This window comes from Danio rerio, chromosome 4 (assembly GCF_049306965.1).
Source record: "Danio rerio strain Tuebingen ecotype United States chromosome 4, GRCz12tu, whole genome shotgun sequence".
Taxonomy (NCBI): Eukaryota; Metazoa; Chordata; class Actinopteri; order Cypriniformes; family Danionidae; genus Danio; species Danio rerio.
In genome coordinates, this window is record NC_133179.1 from 47898861 (window position 1) to 47921273 (window position 22413).

General features: G+C 33.7%; 1 protein-coding gene across 2 annotated transcripts; it reads right to left on the reverse strand.

Annotated features, from left to right (window-relative positions):
* Positions 1–3614: 3614 nt before the first annotated feature.
* si:dkey-11l22.1 lies at positions 3615–20657 on the reverse strand. Of its 2 annotated transcripts, none has more exons than XM_073947806.1 (12): positions 20607–20657; positions 20126–20269; positions 14233–14441; positions 13470–13635; positions 12869–13390; positions 11822–11887; positions 6390–6439; positions 5491–5598; positions 5179–5309; positions 5003–5049; positions 4783–4873; positions 3615–4686 (listed from the first exon to the last, which is right to left on the reverse strand). In XM_073947806.1, exons 2-7 carry the CDS (start codon positions 20208–20210, stop codon positions 6420–6422), a joined length of 1068 nt encoding a protein of 355 aa, XP_073803907.1. In that variant the 5' UTR covers positions 20211–20269; positions 20607–20657; the 3' UTR covers positions 3615–4686; positions 4783–4873; positions 5003–5049; positions 5179–5309; positions 5491–5598; positions 6390–6419. The 2 variants fall into 2 exon arrangements, with proteins under 2 accessions (XP_073803907.1, XP_073803906.1); XM_073947805.1 differs by having other exon boundaries at positions 3615–4703.
* Positions 20658–22413: the final 1756 nt, after the last annotated feature.

The following is a 22413-nucleotide window of genomic DNA, read 5'->3' on the forward strand; positions in this document are numbered from 1 at the left end:
TGTAAATCTGGAATCACCAGAGAGATTCTGACTGCATCAGCCACTAAACAGCCGCTATCTTTAAATAGAGAAACATGCAGAATAACATCAGCAGTTCGTTGTTCATCTTTAACTCATACACTGGCTCTACTCTCCTCCACAACGGTGACACACAGAAGAAATTAGCTTCAGGTTTTACAGTAAAATACTGTTTTTTCCTTGATTTAACAGTAATCTACTGGCAGCTGTGGTTGCCAGCAATATACTGTTTTTTTACAGTCTACTTCCGTAGTTTAAATTAACAGTATATTACTGTTAAAATACATTTTTACACTGTGTTTTTACCTCTCACACCTTTAACCCTTTAAACCCCAGAGCCTATACTTCAGTTTTAATTGAAGTGTCCACACTACTGAGTGTTCAAGAAACATGGAGCAAAGCTGAAGTAAATTCATTAATTAACTGACTAATTAAATGATAATTGAGGATTAACAATGAGCAAATGAAGAAATACTGAAGGGAAAAAACAAAAACAGAACATAAAAAACTTTAGTCACAGCTTTATAATGAAATAACCTGAAGAACAACAAATGATTAAATCATTTAAATGATCAGCGGATGATTAAACAACTCTACAAACATCATCACCAGCTACACTGATTACATAATACATGTATTTTTGTATAACATCTACTAAAGTTCTTCTTGAGAAAAAGGTGAAAGTTTTACGTCACCATCATGGAGAACAGAGTTTGCTTTAGTTGGGCTCTTAGCCCTGTCATATTTAACATTTATATATCTTGGCTGCTGCAATTGTTAAGAACTTTGTATAAAAAGCTCCTTTGTTGAGGCAAGTCAGCCAAAAACCTAAATAAGATCTGGTGATGTTCATGTTGCTATTAAATGGCAGAGTCTGTTCTCATTTCGTATAATAAAATGTACTGCTCCTATTCAATGTTAAATCTATTGTTTTACATTATATGTCTTTATATGGCAATGATTTCTGGAAGTTTTTAAGAATATCTTGGACAATAACACTGCTCTATGGTGTCAATCGCACTCAAAGAGACATCAATAATCAGCATATGAACCTCAATAATGGTGACAACTAACAAAATTAACAGTTTAACTCACAAACAGGTAACTGAAAGTCTAAACATAAACAACAGCAGAATCAAACACAAATAAAGAAAACCGTTAGACCATTATACAACATTTATTTATACCGCAATGCATGCTGGGATATTTGTACAGTGCCACTCCCAGCATGCATTGCAGCATGAAACATTTGAATTGTTACCATTGTTGAGATACAAGGTCAGATTCATGAGGTCTGAGTGTGTATATCTCATAACTGAACTGTTTTTGTATGTTATTTTTTAACTGTTAAGTAATTACGGAGGCATCTTTTCTGTTTCCATTTCTCATTAATTAAATTAATACCTGCAACTAAGCATAAAATCTATTGCATGAGGCCCTTCATCCAGATTTATACCAAAACATTTATCAGAACTGATTTCAGATAGATTTCTCTATGTATTGACTTCCCAACTTTATTGCTTTAGTACAAACGTTTTGTAAACTCTGTATTACAGCAGTTGGAAAGTCTTCTTAAATGAGTTCAAGGGTGAAGAACCCAACTAAATCAGCCCCTCACTCCATTACGGTGACACAAAAAACACCTTAATTTCTGTTGGATCTCAATGAGAATTGTATGAAAGTCAAATCAGTCAGTAATAAGTGTGTCTGCTGTTGTTTGTGAAGTTGTTTAATGATCCTCTGCTGAGACCGAAGCTGTTTTATTTTATTTGATTTTACTTAATGTTGTAACTCAAGTCACTGTTTGTGTTTCTTGTTTATTTTCTTCAGTAATTGTAATTATTAACAGCAGGTGTTCATCAGTATCTGAATTCACTCATTAGTGTTCATTAAAACTGTCTGGTGAACTATTTTAGTTAACTAGTGTATGAAATAGTGAACAAGGACACAAAGCGTGATTTCAAACACAGACTTCAAAACATCGAATCTGAACTCTGTTAGCTCACAGTTTTCTGCAGTTGGTTACTTTCTCGAAAACAAAAATGTTACCCAGAAAGCACTGTTTTTAACAGAATATTACTGTTTTAGTGAAAAAACATTATTTTATCTTAGAATCTGACCGTTTTTTAACAGCAATTTTTTACAGTGTACTTGATCTGGCATGTGATTGGTTAATACTCAATTGGCCCCCATTAATGCTGGTATAAAGATGCAAATGAGCAGTGGGCAACAGTGAAGACTCAAAACACATTACTGCGGAGGATGGGAAGTTTAGCAGCTATACGAACCATAGCTTTAAAGAGAAATAAAGATGTATTGGGAAAATAAGTTGACTTTTGATGGAAGCTTTTTTATTTTGGCTGCTGCATTTTATAGTTAAATGGGTGGTCCACTGCAATATCATATTTTAAACTTTAGTTGATGTGTAATTTAGCTGTGTGAAAATAAACAACATCTCTGAATGTAAAAAGTTCAAAGTTCAATGCAAAGTGAGACCTTAAACAGCCGAAATACAGAACTTGATTTTAACTTGCACTGGGAAAAACTGTTTTAGAAAAAGCCACAATAAAAAAAGCAAACAGCAGTTTACACCGAGGGAAAAAAGTTTTCATTATTAAAAAATAAAATTATATTATAATGAATTGAAATCATATATTGTATGCATTTGGGTCAGTTTTAATGCATTAATGAAGGCTATTTAAAGCTGGACCGACCGACGCAATAAACATGTATGTCGCGTTTGTTTAATTTATTATGCACGCGAAAACTTATTCTAAACCAAATTTGTTGCCGGATTCTTTTTATGGGAACGAGAGATAAAGTGCTTATGAAGTGCTTTGTCGGCCTCTGGTGGTTAACTAATGCAGAGCCGACGTCTGGGTCTGGGAGACACATTACTGTGGAGGATGAGAGGTTCAGTTGCTTTACAAACCAGTTTTTACAGAGAAATAATGTTGTATTGGGAAAATAAGTTGACTTTAGCCATCTTCATTTGTCTTGTTGCTGTTGTTTTATAGGACTATTAATTGAAGCTTTTTTTTTATTGTGGCTGCTGCATTTTGTAGTTAATGTTGATACACCTATGTTGAGGTATTTTGATTTGAAACACATTTTAATTTTTTTCCCAAGCCTGGTTAAAAGGTAATGCAAGAGTTATGTGTTGTTTTTGTAGAAGTTTCTCAGAGTCTCTTGGCTGAAGTCTCTGTGTAAAGATGCAAATGAGCATTGAAAACTCAATCCATACCGATGTCTCAATACACACAACTACATTCACTTATATAATAGTTATAGAAGATGTATACTATTAAACTGTGATATATTATCATTCGTTGAAAGGAACAATTTATAAACTTCAGATTGAGGTTTTATTTGTGTTAAGTTCAGTAAATATATTGACATGAGCTAACTATTAGCAGAGTTTTAGTCATTTATTTATTACTGAACTTGTTCTTTATGTGAGTTTAGACTCCTTTATTTATCTTAAAGCACATGCTGCTCATTACTGGCTTCTGGAAGACTGTAAACACTTTATGTTTATAAATTATCAAAATGTAACTTGTTTCTGTGCCAATTTTGTTTTCTTTCCTTTTTTTTTTAGTTGAACAGAACATGTGTGAGCAGCTCAGCTTTCCCAAAATCCTCTTATTCACCTGGTATGTATTAAAGATGTTTTTCTCTCTATTTATTACTTGTGTTTGTGCACACAAATATGCATAGACATTCACAGAAGCATATATAAGATACTCTGACAAAACCTTTTCCTTTTAACACAGTAAAGCGATCACATACTGTGATGCATCTAAATATTTATAATTAGAAAATAATTACATCACTAGTAAATTTATTGTATAGGCAGTTTATACAGAATAATTCAACGACAAGAGTTCACTTTCATATCTACACAATGCATAACTTTTAACGTATACAATGCATCAGGAAAGTATTGATAGCGCTTTACTTTTTCCACATTTTTAATGTTTCAGTTTTATTTCAAAATGGATTAAATTCATTAATTTCCTCAAAATTCTACACACAATCCCCATAATGTGTGTTGACCCGATTTTAGTTAATCATTTACAAGTCAATATTGCCTATATGGATTGTAATTAAAAAAAAATTAACATGTAAAATTGCAGTGTTAATTGCAATGCCATCAAACATTTTAGACGCACCAGTGCAAAAAGCTAGTCTAGAGCACTTGGAATGCTGGTGTAGTTCTAGTTAAATTCAGTTCAGTTAAAGCTGTATATGCAGCCGGTCTCAAGTATAGGATTTAGTATTTAACTAATCTTAACAACTAAACATTTACGAATCTGTATTAGCCAGCTCATGTACTACAATGTAACAGATACTGTATATTGCCACCTTGATACTTAAGCTTTCTTTAAAATATTTTGTGTTCAACCGATTAATTAATTCTTTCATTTAATTTTTTAAGTGCAATAGTATAGCTTACACTGGTGTATTTGTATGGACCCCCCAAAATAGCGGAGGCCACTTTCTGGCCACCCAAGTATAAACTTCTAGCCTAGCCACTGTGAACTACCTGTCTGTCCTGCTCCAGGACTCTTTGTCGGCTGCTTGTATGTGTGGATACAACAGCACAAGTCTTTTAACACTGACAAATACAGCCTCTGCACATCCTCACAACCAGGAGAACAGAATGACCTGAAAAATATAACCAACTGAAATCAGTTGAAATGTATTTTGTCTTGTGATGATGACACAAAAATAAATTATTTTTCACAAAGGATGTGCTGTTACCTATGAAACGGTCTATAATGAATGATCTTGTGATCCTGTTTTGATCCTGTCATTCACTCAGAGATGGTTTGGACATTTGATTGTATCTAAACTGTAATGAATTTAAGTTACAAAAACATTGATAGCAGGACCATTGATCTTGTAACTTATACAAATTGTTAAGTATTAAACAAGTCTGCAACCAAACTAGTCAAGTTAATAATACTAATCTTAACTCAACTATGATTAGTTGTCTTGTTTCTGCTGCCCAGACGGTCTCTCCACCTGCTGAAAAAAAAAGGAAAAAGTATGGTATTTTTCCAACAATGAAACTGCAAACAACTTAACTATAAGGGGGTGAGCAGTGAGCATCTTTTATTATAAGCAATTTCCTGAATACTTTGTCACTGGTATTACCTAAAAACAAAACGTCCCAAGTTTGGCTCATAGCTGTCCACACATCTGCCCAGTAGCTTGTGGTAATACTGAAGACACTGATCAGCTGGTCCAACTGAGTTTGGAGTTGAACTGCAATCAGGCATCCAATACTGCAAAGAAAGAGAAACTCACTTTGGGTTAACAAATAATGTAATCCCATCCACACATTTTAAGTAACTGTGCAGTTAATTCTCTTATTGAATTAACAATAAGATACATTGTAGAATAGAAATTATACAATAGAAATAAGAGCGTGACGTGGTGGCACAATAGATAGTGCTATCGCCTTACAGCAAGGATGCTGACTCGAGCCTCGGCTGGATCAGCTGGCATTTCTGTGTGGAGTTTGCAAATTCTCCCTGCGTTTGCGTGGGTTTTCTCTGGGTGCTCCGGTTTTGCCTACAAGTCCAAAGACATGGGGTACAGGTGAATTGGGTAGGCTAAATTGTCTGTAGTGTATGAGTGAGAATAAGCGTATATGGTTGTTTCCCAGTGATGGGTTGCAGCTGGAAGGGCATCCACTGCGTAAAACATATGCTGGATAAGTTGACAGTTCATTCTGCTGTGGTTACCCCAGATTAATAAAGGGACTAAGCAGAAAAGAAAATGAATGAATGAATGAATTTAATAAGAGTTAAACTGATCTGTTAACATGTCTGTCAGGAGCTGATCTACCTTATAATTAATTTTTTGCTTAATTTTTTTAACAGGTAAATCCATATATATATATATATATATATATATATATATATATATATATATATATATATATATATATATATATATGTACAAAAAAAATGGTTCCAGTAGTAACGCTCCTTAAAGTTAAACTACATATTCACATTCCTCATCTGTCTACTGTTACATTATACTAATTACTGTTACATACAGTGGCCGAGAGTGCAAAGAGAGTAATAAAACACAGACAAAGAAGACAGCTTTGTCACTTTTTCTATGCTATTTGGGAGATTGTGTATGTTGTCAAACTGATGAAAATGTTTTCTCAATTTACTTTAACATTTTTGTGTATGTTTTTATAACTTGCAGCCATTGTTAAATTTAAAAGTATTTTAAACATGCATGGACATCTAAATGCATATAGGGCACATATCTCAAAACATTATGAAATATTTCCAGATTAATCAATTTTGTTTGACAAGTGTCTGGCAGTCAGTCAAAAATATACTTACATATAAAGATGTTCATCAGCTACATGGCACTTAGGTTAAACTTTGACCTCCTTTTCATTTGATGTGGAAAACAAAAGCAAAAGAAAGAAAACAAAACGACTGAATACAAGTTGCATTTCATGCCTGTACAAATCAAAATTTATTCATTTAGGGCTTAAATTGACTTGTTTGAGGATGAGTTAAGGTGTAAGGGATGGGTGAACAGTGTAAATATACATGTAATTCATAGCTATGATGTAAAGCTAAATTTTCAGCATCATTACTCAAGTCTTCAGTGTCACTTGATCTTTCAGAAATCTTTTTTAAGATGTTGATTTAGTGCTTGAGGTTGAACTAATATAATGGTGATCATCAAATGGTGCTGATTTGCTGCTCAAGAAACATTTCGGATTGCTATCAATGCTAAAAACAGATGTGATGACAAATAATTTAGTGTAAACTTTTTTCTAAGATTTAATAAATCAATTAATCATAAAAAATTAAACAAAATGAAAATCACAAATATTACTTCATTAGCAGCAAATCTATATATTTACTAAGTAGGGCTGCACGATATTGGAAAAAATTGACATTGCGATATTTTTTTCCCCTGCGATATATATTGCGATATTTTATTTATATATATATATATATATATATATATATATATATATATATATATATATATATATATATATTTACTTAAAACTAGGGCTGTGACGGTCACCATGACAACCGCGTCTCCGCGGTGGTCATTGCCACCTCGTTTGTCCATTGCCACCGGCCGTAGTACGTGAAGTCACGCACTTTAAAACACAAATTACTGTTATGTTGCCAAGTATTACATATCTGTTAGAATATAACATTAGGCGCGATTCAGCAAGTTCAAGTTCAACCATGAATCTTGTTAGAAAACGAACTCTTACATCTGGGAACATTTTGGATTCGTGCCGACCGAGAAAGGTGAACGAATCAATTTGGATTAAGCTTTTTGTATGGGGGTTTTAAGTAAAGTGTGTTTTAATATTCACTGCTGAGTGCTGAGAGTCCAAACACTGAGGAGCAAATCCATCGATACGCAGATCCACGGGTCCCGAACCATGCAAGCTAGTGGCGATTGACGGTGAGGGAAAAAAAGCCATGTAGGCTTAATCAACTCCTGTCTTCTAAACGCAGAAGCCCAGCTAAGCCAGGCATGGCAGAGGCATTTGCAAAAATGGCCAGATACAAAAGAGAAAGTGATAAATGGAAGACATTGACGAGAAATTGAGCATATAGGCTATTTGGTAACTACTTAAGAACGCGCCGCTCGGAACAGAAGGAAAAGCCCTCTCTCGCATGGTTGTGAAAAAGTAGCCTGTCTGTGCATTATCGCTACAAGCACACCGTCTGACAGTGTATTGCTGGAAACATTATAACTCCATTCTTCACTTAAACCGGACAAAGTCAACATGTTAGTTTTTCTGGCAAATAATTTAAAATATGAATACAAAAGGTGGAGAGAAACTACGCTGTTTTTTTAAACATCTGACTTATATTGTTACTAGGTTAATATTTTCTTTTTACTTATAATTATTAATATTTATATTATTATTACACTGATTAGTAAAGTGCCATTTAGACTATTTGTTAAGTTCTTAAAAATGTAACGTTTAATTGTTATTATTATACAGTTTCAAGCAGTTAAAGTAATTTAATATTTAACTACAATATTTATAAACAGTTTTGTGTTGTTTTATTAACGAAAGTTCAAAAATAAACATGTACGTTTATACGGATGTTTTATTTATTAATATTAAATTCGGTTATTCCTTAATTTTTACATAAAAGGTAAATTAACTTAAGTAGGCTACATTATTTGTTGATGTACGAGATCGAGGAACATGTTTGCCAGTAAATAATGTTCGCACCACTTAAAAAACAAAACAAATGAATAACTTGCGAAAAGGATGCAATAAAAAATGCAAGCGCTTAATCATTCTTCACAATCGGATTCGTACGTGCAATAAGCCGAGGCTATATTGCGCCGACAAGAACAAGCCCTAAAACTAAGTCTAGAGAGAGAATTAATACTAGTTAATATTAATGATTATAAACACGAACTGCGTTGTATGATAAACGCATCACAATGATGTCGTGATCTTTGCTGAAGAACTGATATGTTATCGCCGTCTCCCCAGCCAGGTTTTCATCTGCTTTTTTCCCCTTCTTCTGGATACAAACAATAAAGTATCAGCGCCAGACCAGTGGTTTAAATTATATTTTACTCTCCTGATTTCTTTTCTTTTCATTAAAAAATAATTAAATGTTTAAAGTTTTGTATTGCATAGCCTATATATTTTTAAAGATTATCATTCAGCCTACCTGCAGCGCATGAGGTTGTGTGCTGGGCAAATCCCCTTTACTCATGCTACCATTTCATTTATGACACTGTAAACTTGACTTGGCACACTGTTAAAAATTGTCCCGTTAAAAAACAGTAAAATACTGGCAGCTGCAGTTGCCAGCAATGTACTGTTATTTTACAGTATGTTGCTGTAAAAATACATGGACTACATTGATTTACACAATACTCAAGTGAACTCATTTTGCTCACTGAAAGCAACTGCCTCAACTTGGTCAACTGCTGAATGAGTTTATGAGGTAATGTGCTATATATGCTTAGAAGCATACTTATAATGATAACTTATTTTAGTTAATTAGAAAAGTTCGGTTTAACTCTAATGTCTTATTTTTCACAACAGCACACATACATGTAAATCTGGAATCACCAGAGAGATTCTGACTGCATCAGCAACTAAACAGCCGCTATCTTTAAATAGAGAAACATGCAGAATAACATCAGCAGTTCATTGTTCATCTTTAACTCATACACTGGCTCTACTCTCCTCCACAACGGTGAGACAGAAGAAATTAGCTTCAGGTCTTACAGTAAAATACTGTTTTTTCCTTGATTTAACAGTAATCTACTGGCAGCTGTGGTTGCCAGCAATCTACTGTTTTTTTTACAGTCTACTTCCGTAGTTTAAGTTAACAGTATATTACTGTTAAAATACATTTTACACTGTGTTTTTACCTCTCACACCTTTAACCCTTTAAACCCCAGAGCAAATACTTCAGTTTTTATTGAAGTGTCCACACTACTGAGTGTTCAAGAAACATGTAGCAAAGCTGAAGTAAATGCATTAATTAACTGACTAATTAAATGATAATTGAGGATTAACAATGAACAAATGAAGAAATACTGAAGGGAAAAAACAAGAACAGAACATACAAAACTTTAGTCACAGCTTTATAATGAAATAACCTGAAGAACAACAAATGATTAAATCATTTAAATGATCAGCGGATGATTAAACAACTCTACAAACATCATCACCAGCTACACTTATTACTTAATACATGTATTTTTGTATAACATCTACTAAAGTTCTTCTTGAGAAAAAGTGAAAGTTTTACGTCACCATCATGGAGAACAGAGTTTGCTTTAGTTGGGCTTTTAGCCCTGTCATTTTTAACATTTATATATCTTGGCTGCTGCAATTGTTAAGAACTTTGTTTAAAAAACTCCTTTGTTGTGGCAAGCCAGCCAAAAAACCTAATAATATCTGGTGATGTTCATGTTGCTATTAAATGGCAGAGTCTGTTCTCATTTAGTATAATAAAATTTACTGCTCCTATTCAATGTTAAATCTATTGTTTTACATTATGTCTATATATGGCAATGATTTCTGGAAGTTTTTAGGAATATCTTGGACAATAACACTGCTCTATGGTGTAAATCGCACTCAAAGAGACATCAATAATCAGCATATGAACCTCAATAATGGTGACAACAAATTTAACAAAATTAATAGTTTAACTCACAAACAGGTAACTGAAAGTCTAAACATAAACAAAAGCAGAATCAAACACAAATAAAGAAAACTGTGAGACCATTATACAACATTTATTTATACCGCAATGCATGCTGGGATATTTGTACCGTGCCACTCCCAGCATGCATTGCAGCATGAAACATTTTAAATGTTACCATTGTTGAGATACAAGGTCAGATTTATGAGGTCTGAGTGTGTATTTGTCATAACTGAACTGTTTTTGTATGTTATTTCTTAACTGTTAAGTAATTACGGAGGTATCTTTTCTTTTTCCACTTCTTATTAATTAAATTAATACCTGCAACTAAGCATACAATCTATTGCATGAGGCCCTTCATCCAGTTTTATAAAAAAACATTTATCAGAACTAATTTCAGACAAATAGATTTCTCTATTTATTGACTTTCCAACTTGATTGCTATAATACAAGTATTTTGTTAACTCTTTATTACAGTATTTGGAGAGTCTGAATTAATAAGTTCTAGGGTGAAGAGCCCAACTAAACCAGCCCCTCACTCCATTACGGTGACACAAAAAACACCTTAATTTCTGTTGGATCTCAATGAGAATAGTATGGAAGTCAAACCAGTCAGTAATAAGTGTGTGTGTCTGCTGTTGTTTGTGGAGTTGTTTAATGATCCTCTGCTGAGACTAAAAGTGTTTTATTTTATTTGATTTTATTTAATGTTGTAACTCAAGAGTTGTTTGTGTTTCTTGTTTCTCTTTCCTTCAGTAATTGAGATTATTAACAGCAGGTGTTTATCAGTGTCTGAATTCACTCATTAGTGTTCATTAAAACTGTCAGGTGAACTATATTAGTTAACTAGTGTATGAACAAGGACACAAAGTGTGATTTCAAACACAGACTTCAAAACATCGAATCTGAACTCTGTTAGCTCACAGTTTTCTGCAGTTGGTTACTTTCTCGAAAACAAAAATGTTACCCAGAAAGCACTGTTTTTAACAGAATATTACTGTTTTAGTGAAAAAATATTATTTTACCGTAGAATCTGACCGTTTTTTAACAGCAATTTTTTACAGTGTATGTTTGTAAATAAGTGTGTATTGATGTTTCCCAGTGAAGGGTTGCAGCTGGAAGGGCATCCGCTGCGTAAAAAAGTGCTGGATAAGTTGGCGGTTCATTCTGCTGTGGCGACTGTGGATTAATAATGGGACCACACCAACACGGGGAGAGCATGCAAACACAGAAACACCAACTGATCCAGGCAGGACTCAAACCAGTGACCTTCTTGCTGTGAGGTGACAACTCTACCTACTGTGCCACCGTGTCACCTATATTATATTATATTAGAATTATTATATGATAATTCATAATTTTACAATAATACTATATATTAAATTATCCTCTTAATAATTTCTTTACTCATTGTCATATAGTACTATTAAATGCAAGGCAAAATAGAAAAGAATTGAGGAAACTGTAAAAAATACAAAATAATCAAATATTACATTATATAGTTTTTAATGTAACAAAGTTTATATGAATACAATTATTCAGATAATATTCAAAATCTGCTACTTGTTTATTTTTTCAGAACAGCAATATCACATTACCTGCTTCTTTGTAGATCCACTTCTTTTGTTTGTCCCCTTTTATGATACTTTCTCTGGAGAATAAATCTGTAAAAACACACAAAAATAACACATAGAGTTGAAATCTGAATTATTAGCCCCCCTGAGTCATTGGCCTGCTGTTTATTTTTTTCTTTCCAATTTCTGTTTAATGTAGAGCAGATTTTTTTCAACACATTTCTAAACATAATAGTTTTAATAAGTCATTTCTAATAACTGATTTATTTTATTGGTAACACTTTACAACAAGGTTCATTAGTTAATGCATTTACTAACATGAACTAATCATGAACAACACATGTACAGCATTTATTAATCATAATTAAATATTTACTAATGCATTATTAACATTCAAGTCCATGCTTGTTAACATTAGTTAATGCACATGAACTAACAATGAACTACTGTATTTTCATTAACTAATGTTTATTAACAAGAATAAATACTGTAGTAAATGTATTGTTCAATGTTTGTTCATGTTAGTAAATGCATTACTTAACATTAACTAATGGACCTTATTGTAAAGTGTGACCCTTTTATCTTTGCTATGATGACAGTAAATAATATTTCACTACATATTTTTCTAGACACTTCTATACAGCTTAAAGTGACATTTAAAGGCTTAACTAGGTTAATTAGGTTAACTAGGCAGGTTAGGATAATTAGGCAAGTTATTTTTAACTATGGTTTGTTCTGTTGAAAAAAAATATATAGCTTAAAGGGGCTAATAATTTTGTCCCTAAAATGGTTTTAAAAATTAAAAACTGCTTTTATTCTAGCCGAAATTAAACAAATGAGACTTTTTCCAGATAAAAAACACTATCAGACATACTGTGAAAATGTCCTTGCTCTTTTAAACATCATTTAAATATGTTAAAAATACTTTAAAAAGAAAAAAATGAAAAGGGGGCAAATAATTCAGAATTCAATTGTATTTACAAAACTAATGTTTTAATTTTAAATTTCTATATATATTGTTGTCCCAACTAAAATGGGAAAAATGCTGTGTAAAAGTTCAAATAAAGTCACCTGAATCACCGAAATCTGTAGTCATGCACTGGACTGCAGGACTTGATAGAGAGGAAGTAGGTGTAGTAGTGAGGGAAGTAGGCGGTGGAGCAGGAAGTGTTTTGTATGAAGAGGCAGGTGGAAGAGGGGTGATGTAAGAGGAGGTAGGAGAACTGAAGCTTGAGGAATTAGTTGGAGGAATAAGGTTGGAAGATAAAGGTGGAGTAGCAGATGAAGGAGGAAAGCTGGAAGAAGATTGTGGAGGAGGAAGATTTGGGAAAGATGGTGGAGAAACATCAGATGAAGGGGGAAAGCTGAAAGAAGACTGTGGAGGAGAAAGGTTTGGCAAAGATGGTGGAGGAACAGCAAATGAAGGAGGAAAGCTGGAGGAAGTTTGTGGAGGAGAAAGGTTTGGGAAAGATGGTGGAGGAGGAAGGCTTGAGGAAGATGATGGAGGAATAGAAGCTGGAGGAGAAACCGATGATGCTAGGTTTCGGCAGACATCAGGGTCTGTTGCAGCCGAATTCTGAAACCTCTGGAAATCTATAAACAATTTTAAAATAAAGTTAGAGATTTCTTTGAAATTTTGTGAATTTTGTAATCAAATGACCACAACACTTACTTTTAATAAAAACTTCGTACAGGCTGGTCATTTTATCTATAATTTTTTGCTGTGGTCCCTCTCCAAATGGACCCATTGTTGTTATGAGCTCTGCGTTAAATCCTTTTTTCTTTTCTTTCGAAATAAACAACAATGGCTTGTAGCCCAGCATTTCCAATTTCTTAACCTGAAAAATAAATACATAAAAACAGTATAGAAAAATGCAATATAATCATAATATTAGCACAAACATCCCAGATACATTTGTAGCAAATCTGCATTATCAAAGTAAAAGATAGTTTCTGAATTGCCAAAACAAGTCTTTATGTTTTCAGAATCTTTTGCCTGCAACTGATCTATGTGACCACAATGAAATGAATACATTTGCATAATCTCTGCCACAAATGCTCCGAAATGTTTATGTCATGTACTGCAGTACATATGTAAAGTAATGAAAAAAAAATTCCAACCTTAGATCTTTTTAAACAACTTTAGAGAAACATAATATTATTACACTTTAAAATAACACAAAAGCTGCTCTTTAAATGCCCATGATAGAAAATTGATTAGAATAAATTATAGTCTTCTGGTAAAACAACACTTGCTGTTGTGGATCTCAAGGATTAACTGCATCGATAGCTAAAAATCAAAATAGGATCAGTTAATATAATCAGACCTGACATGAATACATTTGTTCAGAAATACATTTTTGATTTAGTTTTACCTAATAATGACAACATAATTTTGTATACACTATGCCTCTGTACTCAAATAATGTACTTACAGCAGTGCGGGCAGAATCTACAACACGGGCAGCATTCCTGTGTTTTTTGTTGTTTGCTGCCCATGACGACTCCTCAATGTTTTTTTGTTTTGCCATTATGCTTGCTTTTAAAGCAATGGCAGCAAAACAATTTCTGCACGTTTTGCAGTTTGAAACATTTAAAGCCCCACAATTATGGCAAGGCTTTTGCTTGGGTTTTTTCATTCTCTCTGGAAGGAAACAAAATATATATTAATATTAATCATAGACAAAATACATTTTCATTGAAAACACTGTATCTTAAAGTTTTTTTTTTTAATACAATAATAGAAAAGATTATTTACAGGCTATAAAACACATTTTATGTAACATTATATGCACATAGAATAATTTAACATATTTAATTACTCAATCATTTAATATATAAATGTATAAATTATTTAACAGACAAAGACATTTTTAATGTAATTTTAATGTAATTAGTAAGTTAAAGTAAACTATGGAACTATTAAAATTGCATATATATATATATATATATATATATACATACATACATATATATATATATATATATATATATATATATATATATATATACACATACATATATATATATATATATATATATATATACACATTAGGGATGTAACGGTATTGTAAATACCGTCATACCGCAATATTAAATTTTTCCGATATTACCGAAGTCGCATGACTCGGTAAAACTATAGGTCTTCTGAGAAAATTTGCTCAGGCGAATGAAGCGAACGGGAGCTAGCTGAAACTTCATTTCCCATCAGCCCCGGCGTGGCCATAATCCTTTGCGGTCTGTTGTCGCTACAGATCCAGTAATGCGGAAATGGAGTGTGCTGCTAGTAGCGGAGATGAAAAAAAGATGGAAATGATCGAACCTAAAGCGGGTGTTGTCGCCGCGCGCGTGCTGAATAGCGGTGCTGTCGCGCGCGTTCTGATCAGCTGTGTTGTGGCGCGCGTATTGTAAAGCGCCGAGGGGGGGTTGAGCGCGCATACTCGAGAGGTGTTGTCGCGCGCCTACTGAAGGGCTGGACTGGACGGAGGTTGTGTCGCGTCGCGGGGGCACTTTTGATCGTTTTGGAAGGGCATTTTCTATCCAAGACTAAAAAGGGCATGTGCACTGCACAGGTTGAGCCCTATGTGTGCACGTGCCTGCAAATTGGGGAATACGACTAATAACAGTCATGGGGACTGCAGAAACACAGCACACTGTTCAGATTGATGCAGACATTGACTTGTACCGCAAAGAGACCTCTATCTCACTCATGGTTTGTCTTCTCAAGTGGGGGAAAGACAATGCACAACGTTACCCACTGCTGTCAACATGGACCAAGTCATATCTCTCCTGTCCCAGAAACCTCAGTCCCAAATGAGAGGGGTTTTTTCTGTTGCAGGGGACATTGTAAATACCCAGAGATCCCAGCTTTTACCAGATTATAGTTATATGATAATTTTCCTTTAAACCCATCTCTATCTAAGTGAGTGATTAAATGTTAAATGTGATGAGTTTTCAACAATACTAAATTGAAACTTTATTTTTTTACATGGTTTAATAATTTTTTGTTATTAAAATTGAAGTTCCTGTTTCAAAGCTAACAGATAGATGGCTAATTTGTATGTCATTGACACTTTTGGCACTTTTTTGGAGTATTTTCAAAAGTTTTTTTTTCCTGTAAATGATTCAATAAATACCGTACCGTGACATTCATACCGAGGTATTACCGTACCGTGAAATTCTGATACCGTTACATCCCTAATACACATACATATATATATATATATATATATATATATATATATATATATATATATATATATATATATAYACACACACACACACACACACACACACACACACATAGCTTTGGATAAAAGCGTTTGCTAACGTTAAATGAGTAAACGTAAATGTAAATATCTTGTCAGATTAAGCTAAATTATCTGAATAAACTTGCCTACCAAGACTGTTTGTAAAGTAACGTTAATAAAGTAAGTTATTGCCTAACATGCTAACATAGCACTTATTTTTAACGTGTATTATCAAAATATAATAACCTAGATATACATGTGAGCAATGCACATAGACAAACATGGTGTGAAGAACAAAATTTCTTTATTTAATTTATGGAATCAGTGTACATTAACTTACCGCTGAAAGCGGGATCAGTATGGCGATGGATGCATGATACGTCACGTGACACGATTTCCCGCTTGCTTTTTTAGGGAAATGTAGAAAAATAAATATTTTATAATAAAGTGTTTTTATTTTCATTTCTTGCTTGTAAAGCGGCACAAATATTCGAGTGTTTGTAAAAGTAACATAAAAAAAAAATCCTATTGATTTTTTATCAATAGGGATTTCGGTTACGTTTTTATTGGCCATCATAATAAGACTTCATGATAAGAAAGTATAATGAAATGTTAAGAAAATGATAACGACAACCAAAATCATTAAAAAAGAGCAACGTCAACAAAATCTTAAAAAATACAGATCAAATTAAAGTCTAGATGTCCAAAAACAACAATAAATCGAATCTAATATACAGACCTCTAACACAAAGAGCATATTTTAATATTTCATAAATATTATATATATATATATATATATATATATATATATATATATATATATATATATATATATATATATATATATAAATAAAATAAGTTAGTTTCTTTATTTAGTTTTTTTTTTTTATAATAATAAAAAGGGTTTCTGTTCCTGAATATAAGTTGGCCAACACAAAGCTTTGTTATATATAAGTATTATGAATATATAAGCTTTAAATTTCTCTTTTGTCTCAAGCTTCGTGTGCCATTAATGTAAAATGACAGATATTACATTATAAATAACTTCATATAATCGTTTTATTAAAAAAAAAACAAATACTATGCGGACATTTATGAATAAAATATTAAAAGAAAACATTCAATTGATTTATTTTTTCTTTTATATGCTCATACAACTGCATTGACGTGGGCTATATGCTACGAGCCTTTACCATAGGGCTTTAGGTGTCTTGATGTGACGTCCGAGGGGACCCATTGAAAGCAATGGAGCTCCTGTTGCGTTCGTATAGTGACGCCTGGGAGCACCTTGGCGTCCTCATGTTGACGCGAAAGGTGTTTGACCATACTTCAGTTTTTGACGCCTTCGGAGTGAGCATGGGTTGGTTCATTATATAAGAAACCAAATTCAGTGTTTTTCAAGAAAATGGACCTCAGCTGTGGTATTATAGTAAAACACATTGAGCATCTGAATCACTTTAGAGAAACAGACATGAATAATCAGCATATCTATCTCAACAGTGGTTAGAGATGTTTTTTTGTTTTTGTTTGGCTGCAGTGCATGTTAAGAGAATCATACAACATCCATATATAGTTCCCAGCATGCACAGTAGAAAAAACTCACCATAGTTGAGAGGCATAAGCTGATTCTTTATGTCTGTGTTTTTTAAGTGTTTCCAATGTTAAATGTGCTTTATGATCTGATAAAAGTATTGATGAGCTCCATTTTCTTGATACAGTACTCCTTTTGTGATACAACATTGGTTAAAGTTAATAGGTCAAAACCATTAGACTGATTTGACCAGTGACTAAACCACCACAGAGTCAATTATCCAGAGCACAATTGCTCTCTTTATACAATGTTTGTCACAATACACAATTTGGCAAACAAAGAGAAACTAACATTAGAAATCGAGTCAGAGTCCAAGTAAAGCAGCTATTGTTCTCCTCAATGGTGACAGCTTAAACACAAAAAGTGGTGTTGTTTTATTGCTGTTGTAAAAAAAAAAAATGTAGTTATTTCATAATATTATCACTATATGTAATTTTGTAGAGTGTGGCAGAAATAAGGCCAAACAGGTTGTTAATAGGTAAAGGTGCCGTTTTTGGAGTTGCTTGATGATGCTCTGCTGAAACCTTTGAGAGATTTGATGGGTTTTATTTCAGTTTATTTAATCTACGGCTGTGACTGAACTCAGTTGTTGTTTTTCTCGTCTGTTTCTGCTAATTAACAGCAGGTGTTCATCATCAGTGCTCAATCATCACTTAATTAACCCCATCATTGTCTCATTAACTTTAACTGCTGCTGAGTTAATTTTGCTCAATTTAGAGAGGGACGAAATATTCACTGAACTGAGTAAATTTTACTCTGAGGATTTTCCTGTGTGCCTAAGCAGTATAACACTGTTTTAGGATCTAAAAATTCATTCTTAAAAAAATTCTCAAGCAAAAAGATTCCAATGACGCGTCCACAGGTACTTGAAGAATATGGTTAATACTGAGGAAATTCACACTTAACTATTTGCATATCATCAGCATGCTGTAATCCATTTCTTAAGCAGCAAAAGTCTTTTTTAGACTAGTTTGTTGGCCAGTTGTAGTCAGTGCAATGCTAAACGTTATTGTTCCATTATAATTTGTTTTGTCTCTCATCTTCCCACAACAACATCATATAGTTTAGAATACTGTACAGTTTTTTTTTTATAATAATTATTTTAGTGTCCATTTCATTCAGCATTTTTAAAATTGGGGGCATCCACGTTTTTTGACATACTTTTAACCAGGGTCTTTCAGGTTTCACCAAGTAAAATGTAAAACTTTTAAAGACATTTTTAACAAAAAATCTTTAACAGTAATCTACTGTTACTAGATTAATGGGATTATTATTCTTTCTAAAACCTTCTAAATGTTATATCAAACTCTATCACACACAAGTGCACTGTTAAACCTATTAAAACTGGTGATTGTGTATAAAAGTTTAGAATTTTTTTATAAATGTCACACATTACATTACTTATTTTATTATACTTAAATATTTAAATACTTTAAATGTAAAATTATGCATTAACTTGAGCAGCTGTTTTCCCATGCTAACTGTCTCTGTTTCACTGATGGTTGCTTCGTTTTAAATATATTTACGCTCATATTTGCTATAACTTCGAATGATCACATCAAGTTCAGCTGGAGAAAGAAATGGTGATCTCTTTTTTTTTTTTCAGATGTTGTCATTGTCACTCGTAATATCATTGATAATGCCTTTTTTGTAGTCGAGTTGGTCTACTCAAAGTTGATTGACCTGACTTTGAAACCAAAAACTCAAGTTCAAGTTTAAACTCTGAGTTGTCTGAACCTCCTTACTGAAACAGGCCCCAGGTCAGTGTTCTGAGCAGTAAACACATGAAGCACATTTAAACAAATGTTATTGTAAGAAAAATAATTAAAACATTAGGATAGAGTAAAAATGGCCTTTTTGAATAAAAAGTTTAAAGACTTCTTATGGCCTAAAATTTTGATTTTAGAATTTAAGACCCCAGCGGAAAACCTGTTTAAAGTCAATAGCTCTGGTATTTAATTATTATGATAATGATGAAATTCTAACTCAGATACTATCTGTGAGAACTAGAAACAAATTTACACCCATAAAGAAGTTGATGAAAAAAGGGAATTGTGATCAACGTGACATATACAAATGGAGAGTACTAAGCCAACACTATCACTGTAATAGCAGATATCTTCTATGAGAATACTGTAGGTCAAACATTGTCAGCTCAGGTAAACCTTTTTAATTTATTGTTCTTTTCTATTTTATATAGCGCCAGCGCTCAAGGATGCTTTACCAACACCAGGAGAACAAGAAAAGCAATAACCATAAGAAGGTAGAGAAAATGGGAGACTAATAATACATAAAATAATGACAAAAGACCAAGAACAAGTAACAAAAGAAACTCATTCTGTCTTTCAATGAGTGCTTATGTGCATTTAGAAGAACTAGGCAGCACACTCAGGGCTGCAAGATGGATTTAATTTAGTATTCTTATTATTAAAATATATCTGAATGAGGATCAAATGACTGAGTTGGTCTTTGAGAATGAAAACCAACCTGTTCGTTCCTGCAGATCTTCCTGTTTGACTGTGAATGTTTCTTCAATCTTCACATCTTCACTCTCCTCTTTAATAAACGCCATCTTTATAAGTGTGGAGATCAGTCGCTTCAGCAGGAGTTTTTCTCTGTGTTTGGACACTCCTGTTTAAAATAAATAAATCAATGAACAGAAACAAAATAACTTCTCTTCAACACTTGCTTCAATGTTTTCTTTATTTGAGAGTAATTAACAAAAAGAAATCAGGTGAAACATTTAATTAAAATACTTATTATACACTTTTCTGTTATTTTATTCAAACAACAGCCTTCAGTTACTGAGAATTAAATAGTACTACTAAAATACTAAAATAGTTGTATAAAAGGTTAAAATAATATTTCCAACAGCAGGAACATAATTTAGCATCGCATAAAAAAACCTAAAACTTTCGAACTTTAACTTTAAATCGGTTTATATCTGTGTAAACATTTTAAAACAAACCTTTCTCCAGTTGAATTACAGCACTAAAGCGGCGCCGCCTGATGACGTCACATGCCACGACAAAATAAAAGTCTTTTGTTTAGCTTTTTTGCCACTTACAGTTGCAGTCATGACGTTTTGATACATTTCTCCCATAGTTTTCACTTTACACTATATTTGCTCTTTCACACTCAAACCTTAAATCTAAACATTTTCTTAACTTTTTAAATCCACTTTATGATGACTTGTATGTCTACAACACATTACTTTCCTATTAATATCTGAGTCCAAATCGCATCCTCATAATTATGACCTCTTTTTTTCTATTTCTACATCTTCATAGGCCTATATAGACTTTCTTTTTTTTTCCACATGAATTGTCATCTCTTATTATGTGTTCAACGTTTTCTGCCATTCTTTAGCAATATCTTCAGTAATTTAATTTACCTTTACTTACAGAAGCATTAAAAGCAGTTCACATAAAAATCACAATTCTGTCATTTACTCATCCTCTACTTGTTCCAAATCAGTTTTTCTTCTGCTTAATGCAAATTAAGAGAATACAGAGGCAAAAACAGCCACTATATGCTTCAACAGTTCCTACTTTGGACATGGCTGCTTTTTTCTACTTTTTCTTGCACACAAAATGTTCTTGGAACTTGATTACAATTGAACCACTAAAGTCACATGTTTTTGGTTCCTTTTCTGGACTTTGAGCATCTCGGGACTCTTGCTGTCTATAACAGATGAAGGAGCTCTGAAGATGAGCAAAGTTGTCAGGGGATTGAAACAACAGGTAGAGGGACAATCGTTCTCGAGTGCCTAGTGTACAATATAACACATGCCTTCCACCAGATACAGCCACATCACACTTTAAAAAAAAAAAAGAATAATTTTTTTTATTATTGCAATAACAACAGGCCGATACAACAAACAGAAATACAAAAAAACTGATAGAAGGCCACATCGCACTGCTCCTCGTGTGATATATTAGTTACAGTATACAGTTATTAATCTGGGGTCACCATAGTGGAATGAACCACCAACTTATCCAGCACATGCTTTACGCAGCGGATGCCCGTCCAGCTGCAACCCATTACTGGGAAACATGCACACTCATTCACACACACCGCATGCATACCACATCTATGGACTTTGGGGAAACCAGAGCTGCACCACTGCACCACTGTGATGCCTCACATGTGTAATTATTAGGGATGTAACGGTATTGTAAATACCGTCATACCGCAATATTAAATTTTTTCGATATTACCGAAGTCGCATGACTCGGTAAAACTATAGGTCTTCTGAGAAAATTTGCTCAGGCGAATGAAGCGAACGGGAGGTAGCTGGAACTTCATTTCCCATCAGCCCCGGCGTGGCCATAATCCTTTGCGGTCTGTTGTCGCTACAGATCCAGTAATGCGGAAATGGAGTGTGCTGCTAGTAGCGGAGATGAAAAAAAGATGGAAATGATCGAACCTAAAGCGGGTGTTGTCGCCGCGCGCGTGCTGAATAGCGGTGCTGTCGCGCGCGTTCTGATCAGCTGTGTTGTGGCGCGCGTATTGTAAAGCGCCGAGGGGGGGTTGAGCGCGCATACTCAAGAGAGGTGTTATCGCGCGCCTACTGAAGGGCTGGACTGGACGGAGGTTGTGTCGCGTCGCGGGGGCACTTTTGATCGTTTTGGAAGGGCATTTTCTATCCAAGACTAAAAAGGGCATGTGCACTGCACAGGTTGAGCCCTATGTGTGCACGTGCCTGCAAGTTGGGGAATACGACTAATAACAGTCATGGGGACTGCAGAAACACAGCACACTGTTCAGATTGA

Excerpts from the sequence above, each read along its gene's own strand:
- si:dkey-11l22.1 (XM_073947806.1), bottom strand. The coding sequence starts at position 20,210 with ATGGCGTTTATTAAAGAGGAGAGTGAAGATGTGAAGATTGAAGAAACA. Across the intron at positions 14,442-20,125 it reads AGATCTGCAGGAACGAACAG|AGAGAATGAAAAAACCCAAG; the intron begins GTTGGTTTTCAT and ends GTTTCCTTCCAG. Across the intron at positions 13,391-13,469 it reads GTACGAAGTTTTTATTAAAA|ATTTCCAGAGGTTTCAGAAT; the intron begins GTAAGTGTTGTG and ends AATTGTTTATAG.